The sequence below is a fragment of the Lissotriton helveticus genome, chromosome 6 (assembly GCF_964261635.1).
Source record: "Lissotriton helveticus chromosome 6, aLisHel1.1, whole genome shotgun sequence".
In the NCBI taxonomy this organism is placed as follows: domain Eukaryota; kingdom Metazoa; phylum Chordata; class Amphibia; order Caudata; family Salamandridae; genus Lissotriton; species Lissotriton helveticus.
Window position 1 is genome coordinate 1,166,111,395 of NC_136067.1, and position 14,291 is coordinate 1,166,125,685.

At 47.4% G+C, this 14,291-nt stretch overlaps 1 protein-coding gene across 14 annotated transcripts in view; it reads left to right on the forward strand.

Annotated features, from left to right (window-relative positions):
- Window positions 1–14,291, forward strand: part of AFDN (afadin, adherens junction formation factor) — a 1,642,835-nt gene that overhangs the window by 1,153,028 nt on the left and 475,516 nt on the right. For all 14 annotated transcript variants that reach the window (XM_078648844.1, XM_078648846.1, XM_078648851.1 and 11 more), the window contains 2 exons: window positions 3,018–3,091; window positions 9,794–9,912. In XM_078648844.1, the coding sequence (XP_078504970.1) occupies window positions 3,018–3,091; window positions 9,794–9,912 (193 nt within the window). The remainder of the gene's footprint in view (window positions 1–3,017; window positions 3,092–9,793; window positions 9,913–14,291) is intronic.

Consider the following 14,291-nt stretch of genomic DNA (forward strand, 5'->3'; position numbering starts at 1 on the left):
GGTCTACACCGCACACATTCACAAAACACTATTGTGTAGATGTGCAAACAAAACAACAAGCTAATGTGGGCCAGGCTGTTCTCAAAACACCATTCCAAACTACTGCAACAGATAGGGGTGGTCGCCGCTAAGAGTGGGTACTGCTATACAATCTATGCACAGTGTGCAATCTGCAGCTCATATGCCTCGAACGGAAAATGCTACCTACCAGTATGCATCTGTTCTTGGCATGTAGAGCTGCAGAGTTGCACACGCCCACCCGCCTCCCCTTGTCTGTTCAAGTATTATCTTAATTAGATACAAATTACATGGTCATCCTTCCTTTTTCTTCAAAGCTCCATCATTTCCCTAATGGCGAAAAACAATCTGGGGATGGAGCCGATGCCCATGCGCAATGTGGCTACGCCTGTGTCAAACTGAAATTCCTCAGGAAACTACAGAACATTCAAAACACAGCAGCCAGACTGGTCTTCAACATACACTGCCGCAGCCACCTCACCGAACACCTGCAAGAACTCCACTGGCTCACAGTCAACAAAAGAGACACTTTCAAGCTCCTCACACGCACCTACAAAGCCCTCCAATATGCAGGACCTGCATATCTGAACCACCGCCTCTCATTCCACATACCCATCAGACACCTCTGCTGCGCCCAACTGTTCCAGGGCACTGTCCCACGGATCTGCAAGACCTGGACTGGAGGAAGATCATTCTCCTACCTCACTGCTAAGACCTGGAACACCCTTCCTCTCCACCTCAGACAAGCCCCGTTGCTGACACAATTCAGGAAGGATGTCAAGACCTGGCTCTTCAACTGAACCCCTGTGTCCAGATGGATCAGCAGCCCCCCTACCCCTCCTCAGCACCTTGAGATCCTCATGTGTGAGTAGTCATACTATATCAACCTTGATTGATTGATTTCATTTTGGGATATGACTTATTCGAATGCTTTGCATGTTCCCATATGAGTCAAGGTTTTAACAGTTTGCCAAACGTCATGAACCTTCGAAGTCCAGGAGTTGTTGCATAGAGCACTTAAGTGAAACTTGTTGGTTGTGTGCCTGTGCAAGCTATCCTAAAGTAAAGGTTTGTGAATGTAGTGGTTTCATCAGTGGTCTGACTGATAAAGGCATGGTTATGTCTGCAGGTCTGAAACACCCTCCATACTCTTTGAAAGTCTGATGATGCTCTAAATGAGTGGGCTGAGTGATTAAACGTGTGATAGATTAGTCGCAGCTAATCCGTTGGTTGAGTGTTTAATATATCATCTATTTCAGGAATTTTGTAGAGAAAGAATTAAAAGTCCTGGATGAAGGTGTTTTGAAATGTTATCTGGAAAACATGTTACTTACAGACTCTAATGGAGGCTGTCCTTTTCCCTACCTAGGCGACCCTTGAATGTTGCAAGTGCTCAGTCCTGTTCTATTTCACTTGTGTCTTCCTAACTGGGACCTCTGCTTGTGTTCATTTTGCCCTGTTCAGTGTGATCCATTAGAAAAACAGGATACGATACAGGCAGCATTGACAAGCCAGTGATGGGCTGGGGCAACTATGTCATATGGTCTGTTTGTGTGAGTGATGATTTAACTACCTTGAATAGAGAGGGATTTACTCTATTAATTGTACCGAGCCATGGAGCTCGTGGTTCCTGTTGTGGGTATGTTGGGATAGGAATGTCCCCTGATTGCGAAATGGGCTTATACCCCTGAAGAGCCCAACCACTTGTGAAACTAGTATCCTGGCTTTTTTTTGGGTCCTTGCGTCATGCTAATCTGACTTGTGCACAGAGGTCTGTCCCTCGTGCTGTGAGGTCCAGAACCTTTTCTGTCATCTGGGAAGGGTGCACCTTGTGTGCCATCAAAGTGGAGAATGAACTACGGCCCAGTCCCAGGGTGCATCACATACGAAGGTGGCGGCAGCGTACAGTGTTTTGTAATTCAGAAGTAGGATCGAACTATTTCTCTGTGTCAAAGAGATGGGAGTTTACTGAATCCTCACATTTAATGGTTCACTGTTATGTAAAACCCAGAACCTTGCTCTGACATTCCGTTTGCTTGTGGAGTGCCTGTGTTTAGCATATGTATGGTAGTATGGCTCTGTGTATTGAAAGTCTGAGTTCTAGGACCAGTGGGATCCATTCTGGATGGTCCTGGTTTAACGTAGTAGATAGACTATGGGCATAGCTTCCCGACAGTGGAAGTGTATTAGACTTAAATTTTGTCCAAGGGAAAATCTGGGGTGAGAATTTACCTATGCCCTCATCATTCCGGGGCATAGTTGATATTAGACATCTCTTGGAACAGGGAGAGAGGGTATTGCAAGAGGGTGGAGCATGTTAGTGAAGATCATAACTGTAATTACAATCCTCTAATTGTTATTTATATTGAATTGTGTAATATTGTGTTTTACTGTGTGATGAAAGTATTTTCTTTAATAGAAAAAGAAGAGAAACACTAAGCTGGACAGTACATAATTGTATCTATTGGTTGACTGTTGAGTTCTGACATCTTTTCCACCCATGCTAACTCCATGAGATGCCTTTGGCTTCTTGACCTCCCTAATGTGATAACCAAGTTTGGAAAGAGTTGTACATGGCCCAGCAGTACGATAGTAGGATGGACCTTAGAAAATCGGTGGGAAATGACCTCAGCCAGCACTGTTGGGGCCTAGCCTAGCTCACTTTAAGGCACATGTTTTATTTATAGATCAGGAGTCAGAATTTAAATGAACATAGTTTTCCCTTTCTGACTACGATATGAATCACTTCCCAGGTACATTTATTTCTCCCCATTGTTATTTTCTTTACGTGTGGAATGGTGTGTTTTCAGTGGTGCTTGATATGTTTAGTTGTGTGTTTTTGTTTTCTGTAAAGATTGTAGTAGGATGGAGGTACATTGACAATTATTTTATATTCCAATTTGGGTAACCTCTAGCAGATATGGCCACCGCTGATCTGCTCACGTATAGGAACACATCTATAGGCCCAAATACTTTCTAAACATTTTTTTTTTTTTTAGGATGGCCGCCTTGCTGCTGGTGACCAGTTATTAAGTGTAGATGGGCGCAGTTTGGTCGGATTGTCCCAAGAAAGGTATTTATTATTTACTTAAAAGTTTCTAAAACATGAATTGCATAGTGATTGGCACAAATCATTTTTGGTTTTCCACTGCAGGTCAGAAGTTCAAAACTGTCTTTTTCTGTAAGAATCGAAATTCTTGACTGTGTGGCATTTTATCTGCTAGAGACTACTAGCTGCAGAATCCTTATGTTTGAATTTACAAGGCATCAGACTGGGTCTGAAAACCTTTGCTTGAGCAGTACCCCTGCCCTCCGTGGGATTGCTTCGTTCGGTTCCGGGCTGTGTCGTTGGTGCCGAATGTGACGTCGCGGTCACCCAACAGGCGCCACCCAGACATGCGGACGTCAGTTCTTTTCCCCTGTGCCAGTGAGGCTTGATCTGGAGAAGCGCTACCCCTCTGTCTCTTTTTGACAGACTTTTCAGCATTTTGTCAAAGATTTTTCAGGTCTGTCGAGAAAGTAATGTAGGAAGGTAGCTTTTAAGCTGCGTGGGTCCTATCACTTCGCCATGTCGGTTACTGACCTGCACCTTGTGTGCTTAACTTGTCTTGAGCGCAACCACAACTCAGTCGTCCTCGAAGCGCCGGCCAAGGCTTAGAAAGCTTTGAGGGAGAAGTCCTTCAAGTTGCTTGCTGTCCAGCAGTTGATGCCGTTTAGCATGACTCATAGGAGGTCTCAGTCTTGATCGAGAAGGTCGTGGGATCGCTCCGGGAGCCCCAAGTCCTCATCGTCACACTCGAGGTCCTCAGGAAGAAGTAGTCTAAACGGACTTTGACTTCACCTTGTCCATTGAGAATTAACAACACAAGTGTCGGGGGAGGCCACATAAGGTTCCATGCCAACGGCTTTGTTGGGGTCTCATGGGTCCGAATCAGTGGGGATCATGCCAATGTGACCTTCTCTTTTCTGAAGAACAACGGTCCAAAGCAATTCAAAAGGTACAAAGTAATAATATACAGACCATAATAGGATACTATATATTTATCCAAGTCCAGCCGGACAGGGAGTTTATTTTTAGAATAGTCATATGAAAATGTAGCAACTCAATACATGAGCAATGTTTCAAAATTGTAGGGCACACTCCTGTGCCATACTCAAAGCAAGCAAGGTTTAGTATAAAGAAATAGAAAATAGTTCAAGTGGAGAAGGGAATTTCCACAGGCAAGGAAGGAGAGAGCTAGCTGGACACTTTTAAGATCAGTGTTACAAGTGATCTCCAGAGTAGTACATACATCGGATAATAAACAATGATTTCACTGTATGGCTACTTTAAAAGGTCGACGTTTCGTTCCCGTGCTCTAAATTACATTGGGATCATCATCAGGACTGTACACATTTGTTATGCCTGGGAGAAACAAAATACCGCCTGTAAGGTAGAAAACAGGGAGAAAGAGAGAGTTTCAAAAAACTTTTTAAAAAAAAGAGAGACATGAGAAGTCAGCGTCCTCACAGTACATTTGGTTTTTGTCAATAATCGGAATCACGGTGAACAGCTACTATGGTGCTGAGCAGCATGCGGTTGGCAGTTTTGAGATCAGAAAAACTCAGCCACAACACGGTACAATTATCGGAATCGCAGTGAGTAACCATTGGTTTTTGTCAATAATCGGAATCGCGGTGAACAGCTACTACGGTGCTGAGCAGCATGCGCTTGGCAGTTGTGAGAACAGAAAAACTCAGCCACAACACGGTACAATTATCGGAATCGCAGTGAGTAACCATTGGTTTTTGTCAATAATCGGAATCGCGGTGAACAGCTACTATGGTGCTGAGCAGCATGCGTTTGGCAGTTGTGAGAACAGAAAAACTCAGCCACAACACGGTACAATTATCGGAATCGCAGTGAGTAACCATTGGGGGGCTAGACGGCGTGACAGTGAAACGTGGGCCAAAGTGAGGGTTCACATAATGCAGTGCAATTCACATGGTCGTCGATGAGGTGAGGATGCGTGAGTGTGATGCATCGCACGCAGTGACAGTTGTCAGATTGGAGCCACCAAGAGTCAGAGGAAATTGGCATCACCACGGTATATTCGATCTTGGACATTTAACGGAATCACAGTGAGTGGTCACTGAGGAGCTAGGCGGCGTGGCGGTGAATTGTGGCACGGAGTGAAAATACGCCTAATACAGTTGTCATGGGTGACGTGAAGGCATACCATTTGCGGGGGGATCGGGGATCTCATTGACGCATTGGTGCATGGAGTGATTTTGAGGAATTGCGCCATTGAAAGACACGTCAGGTTGGGGCAGCCTGGCTGGGCTATGGCGACGGGAGGCTTACCTAGGGTTCAATGACCCAGTAATTGGCGGCGTGAGTCCGCTTTGGCGAGTCCGAGAGAAGCTCAGAGATCCGGGACTTGGTTTAATGGCCACCTTGTGCAACAGAGGCCGGTTTTCTGTGGGGTAAAAGTGACATCAGAAGCGAAAAGTGGGGAATCGTGCCGGTGTAGGTGGCGGCGAGTCGCGCTGGTACACACCGCATTTGTTTGGTGCACAGGCTGGTTGGGAGCTAGGGGGGATGGGTCATCTCGGGTTTCAAGAAGCGGTCCTTGGTTAAAGCTGGATCCACTGTGGGACAGAGCGCAGCAGTTAGAATGGCAGCAGGGAATCTGAAGTGTTCGTTAGCAAGCGGATAGCGTGATGCTAGACTTACCAATGGGGGGGAAACGATGTCCGTGGAATGCTGCGGTCTGTCCTCGGCAGCCACTGGATTGTTGCTGCTCGAGGCGAGGGGTAGGGGCCATGATGTTTTCAAGGCCGAGACCACGTGATACCTAGACCAAGGATACTATATGGCAGCGTTAAACTTGCAGGATGCGTATTTTCACATCTCCATCCTGCCTGCTCGCAGGTGTTACCTGCGGGTCAACGTGTAGGCCACAAGCACTTTCAGTTTACCGTAACTCCTTTTGGCCTCACCAGCGCCGCATGGGTGTTCACCTTAGTGAGTGACGGTGGTCATAGCTCATCTGTGCAGGTTAGGGGTTTCCGTCTTCCCCTACTTCAAAGATAGGCTGTTGAAGCCAGCCGTGCCCAGACTGTCATCTCCCACCTCCAGACTATGACAGACCTCCATCATTTGCTGGGGTTCACTATAAATTTACTGACGTCACATCTGACTCCTAAGATGCTCATCGTAGACATATGGACACAGTGCAGTTTCGGGCTTATCCTCCCGAGCAGAGAGTCTAAGATATTCAGGCTATGATATCGAGCTTTCAGCCTCAATCCTGGATTTCAGTGAGGAGGCTGCTGGGCCTCATGACCTGTGCATCCTGTTGGCAAATCATGTCATATGGCATATGCAGGCTCTGTATTGGGGCCTGAAGTTCTAGTGAGCGCAGCATCAGGGAACTCTCTCCGACATGGTCCAGATCTCGGAGTGAACTTCAAAAGACCTGCAGTGGTGGCTTACGAACTGCTATTGGGTCAAAGGCAGACTTATTTCCCGCTTCCTTCCCCAACCAGTTCAGATGGTAGTGATAGACGCATCACTCCTTGGATGGGGCTGTCAACTGGGAGAGTTGGAGATCAGAGAAATCTGGTCTCATGCGGAATCTGGACTCAACATAAACCTGCTGGAGCTCCAGGCAATCTGACTAGCATTGACTAGCATTGAAAGCATATTTTCCCTCAATCCAGAGGAAGTTAGTGCCAGTGTTCACGGACAACACCACCGACATGTGGTACTGCAAGAAGCAGGGTTGTCAAGTGGCTCTGCGTCTCTGGACATGGCTGGAACAGCAGGGCAAAACCCTGGTGATTCAACACCTGGCAGTTTCTCAGCCGTTGGTGCCTCAGTTTGCAAGTGGCACAAGGACTACTTCAGCAGTGGAGAGAGCCTTGGTTAGATCTGTTCGCCTCCAAAGACAACGTGTAGTATCAGGAGTATTGTGCATTGGAGTGTCCAAGGCGGTTATCGCTCTGAACCCCTTTTCGTCACGATTGAATCTCAGGCCTCCTGTACTCTTTTCCGCCCATACCGCTTTTGCCCAGAGTTCTCAAGTAGATCAAAAACAACCTGGCCAAAGTCATTCTTGTGGCTCTGGACTGGGCACAGAGATTGTGGTATCCTGAGCTTCTTCGAATGAGCATTAATCCTCCGATCAGGCTGCGCCTTCAGGAGAATCTTCTGTCAAGGCAGCAGGCGAGGGTCCTCCACTCGAACCTGTCAACTCTCCACCTCCTGGCATGGAAATCGAGCTGCGACAGTTGATAGCTTTTGACCTTCTTCCCGAAGTCTGAGGTTATCTTGGCGACCAGGCGGCTCTCCACCAAAATGATCTATGCCTGCTGTTGGCAATTAAAAAAATATATATTGTACAGAAAAGTCTATTGACCTTCTTTCTGATGCTCTTCTCTTCATTCTTGCCCTTGCCCAGCAGGTCTCTGCTCTGTGCACTCTCAAGGGTTATCTTTCTGCTCTGTCCACTTGCCTGCGGCTTCATGACCAACCCTCTTCTATTTAAGTATCTTATTGCACATTGGTTTCTGAAAGGGCTTGTACATATATGTCCCCCTTCATCCTACATAATGTTGCAGTGGGATTTTAACCTGGTTCGCACTTACCTCATGTGCTTTCCCTTTGAACCACTTCACAATTGTCCCCTCTGGCAGCTTACCATCAAGACCTCCTTTCTAGTGGTGATAACTTTTGCCCAGAGGGTGAGTGAGCTGCAGGCTTATCATCCAAGCCTCCCTATCCAATGGTATTTCCAGACAAGGTGGTGCTTCACACCTGTGCCTCTTTCCTACCTAAGGTATTGATCCCTTAAATTTGGGACAATCTGTCACTTTGCCTGCTTTTTATCCTTCTCCCTATAAAGAGGAGGAGCGACTCCACCATCTAGACCCAAAAAGAGCATTGTTGTTCTACCTTAGCCACACAAAAGAGTTCCGGTGGATGACCAACTTTGCATGGGCTATGTAGGATCTAATAAAGGTTGAGCAGTTCAGAAACTGACTTTTTTGCTCTGGATCATTCTTGGTGTTAAGGTCTGCTATGTCCTGCCTCCTGAAGGCTTATGAGCCCATTCTACCTGAGGAAAAGCTGTGACCACAATGTTACCTCACGGAGTTCCAGTCTTGGACACCTGCCAGGCAGCAATGTGCACACGTTTGCCAAACCTACTTCTGGACAGTCAGGTCTGCAATGACTGGCATTTTGCCTGTTCGGTCCTGCATGACTTTTTGGTATAGCCAATTTGTCCGCAGCCCACTGCCAGAAGGTATGGCTTGGGTAGCTATTCAAAGGTAAGGAATCAGCAGCTAGAAGTCTCTATCAGATGAAAAAGTTACTTACCTTCGGTAACGGATTATCTGGTTGAGACAATATATAGCTGCAGATTCCTCACAGACCCACCCATGCCTCCTCGCTTTGCAGACATATTTCTAGGGCTAGGGTTGTTTCCCTTTCAGGGCCCTAGTTTTGACACACTAGTCTGTTTTCTTTAATGACTCTGCGCACCTGGCGTGGAAAGTCTTGGAAATAACTGATGTCCGCATGCTTCAGTGAAGCTTATATAGATGGCCGCAACATCACATCTGGTGCCAATGACGCTGCGTGGAACCGAAAGAAGCCACCCGACGGGGCACAGGGGTACTGCTCACGCAAAAATGTACGGATCCAGTATGACACCTGGGAAATTTAAAGGTAATGCATCTGCAGCTAGATATTGTCTCTGCCAGATGTATTACAGAAGGTAAGTCACTTGTTTGTTCAGGTGTCAACACAAAATGGTTTGCCATCCCCTCTTAGAGGGCAGTGTTCCACTTCACCCAGCAAAACACAGTGGCTAAGATTTTAGAGAATTTTTTGTATAAATGCCACAGACTAGCTGATAATCATGTTTGACTTACCTTCACTCTCTGCAGCACACAGTTATATAATGCTTTAATTAGCTATAAAGTTGTATTCCTGGTACTTGTAGTTTATGGTGGTTAGTCGCTAGGTCTGACATCGTTGTTTGATCTTGAGAATTAGTACAGAGGTTAAAGCTTAAAGAACTGTTGGAAAAGATAGCAATGGCAAGGGAGTAGAGTGAGATAATCTTTGTTGGAAACTGTGAAATTGTTTTCTACCTGTTCGTTTAAATATTAAGAGCCAGGCTAGAACCTTTTTCTTGTCACACATTAACAAGAGGGTTTAGGAGAGAAGAAACCTATGTCTCATGCATAGCTCAATGAGCACTTGTATTAAGTAGCATATACATAGCTTTTTCTTTGTTGAATTTAAAAGTATGACTTTGGAAGGGTTCATTTCTAGAAATTCACAGAGATATGACATAAGGATGGCCATGGAAGCTCTGGCAGTCCCAGGCGACAGACTGAGCCAATTTTACTTTAGGGCACGGCCACCAGAAGGTTTGCAGACATCACTTGCAAAATATATTAACCCATACCAAGAAATGGGATACCATTATAATACATTTGTAAATTACTGTGGATGGTGGGAGAAGACTGTTCAGAGTTGCCTTTCAGTCATGTGTGAGATTCAACTCAAAGAAATGAGGAGATATATAGAGCAGGTGTAGAGTTTTCGAGTCAAGAAAAACTGCAGGTTGGGTGTCTACATTATATATGTTCAGATATTTTCTTCTACTTGACCTATATCTTTTGAGACCAGATGCTAAAGTTTGTGGTGTGCAGTTAGCCCAAAAACGGTTATGTTAAAATATTGCAAGGAACTTATAGGTTTTTTATATTTTTACAGGGCTGCAGAGTTGATGACGAGGACAGGTTCTGTTGTTACATTAGAAGTTGCAAAACAAGGAGCAATTTACCACGGCTTGGCCACTCTGCTTAATCAACCTTCTCCAATGATGCACAGAGGTGACAAAATACATACATTTTTTATCTTTACAGGGCTTTCTTTGTGATAAATTAACTCTGCCAATCAGCTTTAGCATTTGCATAATTTAAATGGGCTGCAGGGCACTGTGTAGCATTCTCAGGAAAAATCGAATGACAAGTCTTCTTAAGGGATTGTTTAGCTGGTCTGGGACGACAAGTTGGGCAGAATTACTAGCAGACGTGGTATACCTAAAGTAGAACATGTTTGTGGGATAGTTGCTTTCACAACTGTCTCAGTCCAAACATAGCATCCCTCAAACGAGGTTTGATGGCAGGCGCTGGTTTTGGGAGGTGCGCTTCCTTCGACAACTTTACATCATCTTGATGGTTGCCTGTAGTGGAACTTAAGCACCTTATGATGCTTGATTCTGGATTATTTTGAATTGGAGTGCTGGATTGGTGGAATGAAAACATACTAATAACGGATCTTGTGGAAATTATAAAACTTAGAGTGAGGGAAAGGATGGGAAGAGTCAGAGAAGTTTGCATTTTCCCCAGATCCATGTTCAGATGTTGCCTAAAAAAAGTTTTTATCTCCACAAGACTTCTTAGTGACAAGTAGATTTTTGTGGACTCTTATGTTCGAGGCATGTGGGCTGCTAAATTCATATCTATTGCATAGATCGCTGCCTAGTGTTGGGTCCGGATGATTGCACTTTGTTGTCCTGGAAGAGTCTTCGAAGTATAACGAGATAGGTGGCTCCTCCCCTGGACTACAGTGCGCATGGGCATCGACTCCATCCCCAGATTGGTTTTTTCCGCCATTGGGTTCGGATGTGGTTTCGACGTCTCCTGTTCGGAATCGATAAAACTATTTCTTTAAGGCCAAAAGGCCTTCTTTACTTCGTCGGTATTGTTCGCGTTCGGTCTCGTGTGTACTCCAACTCTTCGAGTCGGATATCTGAGGAGTCGGGTGACTCTTCGGTCATCGAGGCCCTGTCGACGCAGCAAGACCCCGACGACACTGCGATGGAACGGAGTCCGTTCAAGTTCTGCCCCGTGTGCGGTTCGAAGTACCCACACATCGACGTGCATCCTGTATGCAACAAGTGCCTGTCGCCGGACCACAACGAGGCCAACTGTATGGCCTGTTCGAAATTCAGGTCGAAGAAAACGCTCAAGCTTCGGCGCGTGGCGCGCCTCGAGGCCCAGCGATCGGCACCGGCACCTGTCGACATCTTCGTAGACCCCGAAGCAGACGAGCAAGAGCTTCACCTGCAGATCTCACCTACATCGGCGGAGGTCGAGGCCGAAGGGGAACCTGTCGGAGGCCAGGACCTAGACGAATACGTCGAGGAGGTAAGGGACGACGAGGAAGCTTATGGGGCAATGGAAGATAGCTCGGAGGAAGAGCTATGCCCCGTACGTACAATTACTAAGGCTCAGGTCACGGGATCGCCACACGGCCTTACCAACGACCCTACACCTCAATCCTCGGCCCCGCCTTCTGGCCCGGCTACGGACATACTAGCCTCCATTACCTAAATCGAAACCGAAACTAAAAACATCGGAATCGAAAACAACAAAGATGGCCGACACACCATCGAAACCGAAGACGTCTGCGACACCATCGGCGCCGTCGTCCTCGGAGACATCGACGCCGAAGAAGGCTGTCGAACAGGCTAAGGTACCGAAAGGGGTCAAGGAGCCAAGCTCGAAGAAGGTCGTCGAGCAAGTGTCAAGCAAAGTGGTCGAGTCGAAGTCAAGGAAGACTGTCGAAACGCCTTCAGCCACGGCTACCGCACCAACAGGCAAACGGGCAGTCGAAGCGAAGTCCGCGAAGGGCACCGAGCCAAAGTCTGGAGCCCCTACGCTAAAAGAAAAAGCTGTCGATCCGAAGCCTGCGGCGTCGACACCTAAGACCGTAGCAGAGGGTCGGAGTGCAGTCGTCGGGGGCGCGTCTGCGTCTCCGGCGACCAAAGAAATATCGTCGACGCTCGGATCTTCCCCTGTAGGTGGACCGAGGTCATCGGTCGGATCGACAAAGCCATCCGCTTCTTTTACTAAGCAGGTAGCAGACTCCCTTAAGGGGATACGGGAAAAGGGGTTGACGTCGGAGCCGAAAACGCCCTCGGTACCGCAGTCGATAGCCACACCGAAGAAGACTTCGACGCCAATACTTTATACTCTACCGCCGAAGGTGGCGCCGAAGGCCTTTGCACCTCGATCGGTGCCAAAGGACCCAGAAGGGTCGGGGAAAACGCATCAAAGTGGACGTTTCGATCGACACCCTTCAATAGAAGAGCAGTCGGAACATTATATCGACGCCGACACGGGAACATTAACGCTCCACAAGCGAAAAATTACTTCCAAGCCTGTAGAGTCGTTTGTAATACCTCTAAAGAAGAAGAGGCCAGCGCCAGAAACACCAGAACTCGTTGAACCCATTCCTCCAAGACCTAGGAGGAGTCCAACACCTTCTCCCACTTGCTCAGATGGAGATGGGAGTGACCAGGATGAAGAGTATAACTTTCCTGACAATGCTGACCCTGATGAGCAGCAGGACTCATGGGTAGACTCTGGTGATCAGGGGGACCAACAAGTGGTACATGACCCACAGGTTTATGGTGTGAAAACTTCTCCAACAGAAGACTCTGCGGCATTTAATGTCTTGATTGAAAGGGCGGCTACAAACCATAAGGTGGAACTGCATGCCGACCCTGTGGAAGTTGACTTTTTGTTTGACACTTTCTCTGCATCATAAAAAACTGTGAAGACACTTCCTATGCTCAAAGGGGTTCTCAAGCATGCCACAGACATTTTCAAGGAACCCACGAGGGCAAGGGTGGTAAACCCCCGGATAGAAATGAAATACAGACCGGCACCTGGAGACCCAACTTATATACGGGGCCAGTTGCCTCTGGACTCTTTGGTGGTCTCCAATGCCCGCAAGAGGGCGAATTCACAGACCACGGGTGAAGCTCCTCCCCCAGACAAGGAGTCAAAAGTGCTGGAGGCATCAGGGAAACGGGTGGCAGCGCAAGCAGCCAACATCTGGCGCATAGCTAACACACAAGCCCTATTGGCCAGATATGATAGGGCACACTATGACACCTTAGAGCAGCTATTACAACACCTTCCAGACAAGTTTAAAGAAGGAGCTGAGATGCTAATACAGGAGGGCAAGCTCATTTCCAACGCTGCAATCAAATGTGCGCTCGATGTTGCAGATACTGCAGCAAGAGCGATAAACACTAGTGTGATGTTGAGGCGTCAAGCATGGCTCTGCATCTCAGGGTTCAAGCCAGAGATCCAGACGACCATCCTCAACCAGCCCGTTAATCCAGACTGACTGTTTGGCCCAGAGGTTGACACCACCCTCGAGAAGATCAAAAAAGATACTGAGACAGCTAAATCCATGGGTGCGCTTCAGTCTCAGCAATTCAGAGGAACACTTTTCGTCGCTCAAGTTCACGAGGTGTTACCAGAGGACACTTGGCACAGCAGACGCAATTCAATAGAGGAGGCGCACAGTCCTCATACCCCAAACAGGGTAGAGGAGGTTACAGAGGAAACAGCGCCAAGGGCAGAGGCAGAGGCCACAACAGTTCCCGTTCCTCTGCTGCCAACAAACAGTGACTCTCTGTCACTGCCCCCCGACCATCTAACACCCGTCGGGGGAAGACTCCAACAGTTCCTGCCAGTCTGGAAGTCCATCACCACAGACAGGTGGGTAAGGAAACTTATCCAGTTCGGCTATTGTTTGGAGTTAACGTCCACTCCACCCAACATACCCCCAAGACAACGTCCTATGTCAGCAGAGCACTTGCACTTATTGCAGCAAGAAGTCCTTGTGATGCTGCAGAAAGGCGCAATAGAGCTCGTGCCGGTGGAGGAAGAAGGCACAGGGGTTTTTTCCCTGTACTTCTTAATCCCAAAGAAGGACGGCTCGCTCAGACCCATTCTGGACCTACGCCCCCTCAACCTGTACATACTCTCAGAACACTTTCACATGTTAACACTACAGCAGGTTCTTCCATTGTTGAACCAGGGAGATTTCCTCGCAACCTTGGACCTCAAGGATGCTTATTTTCACATACCACTCCACCCATCCCACAGAAAGTACCTCAGGTTCACAATACAAAACAGGCATTACCAGTTCAAGGTCCTACCCTTCGGAGTGACCACTGCCCCCAGAGTGTTCACAAAGTGTCTGGCGACCGTGGCAGCGCACCTCAGGAGACAAAACATACATGTCTATCCTTACCTGGATGACTGGCTCGTTCAAGCCAAGTCGGCACAGCAGTGCGCCGCACACATGTCCCACACCATTCACCTCCTTCACAGTCTGGGGTTTTCGTTAAACTATCCAAAGTCGCACCTTCAGCCAGCCCATGTGCGACAGTATCTGGGCGGGA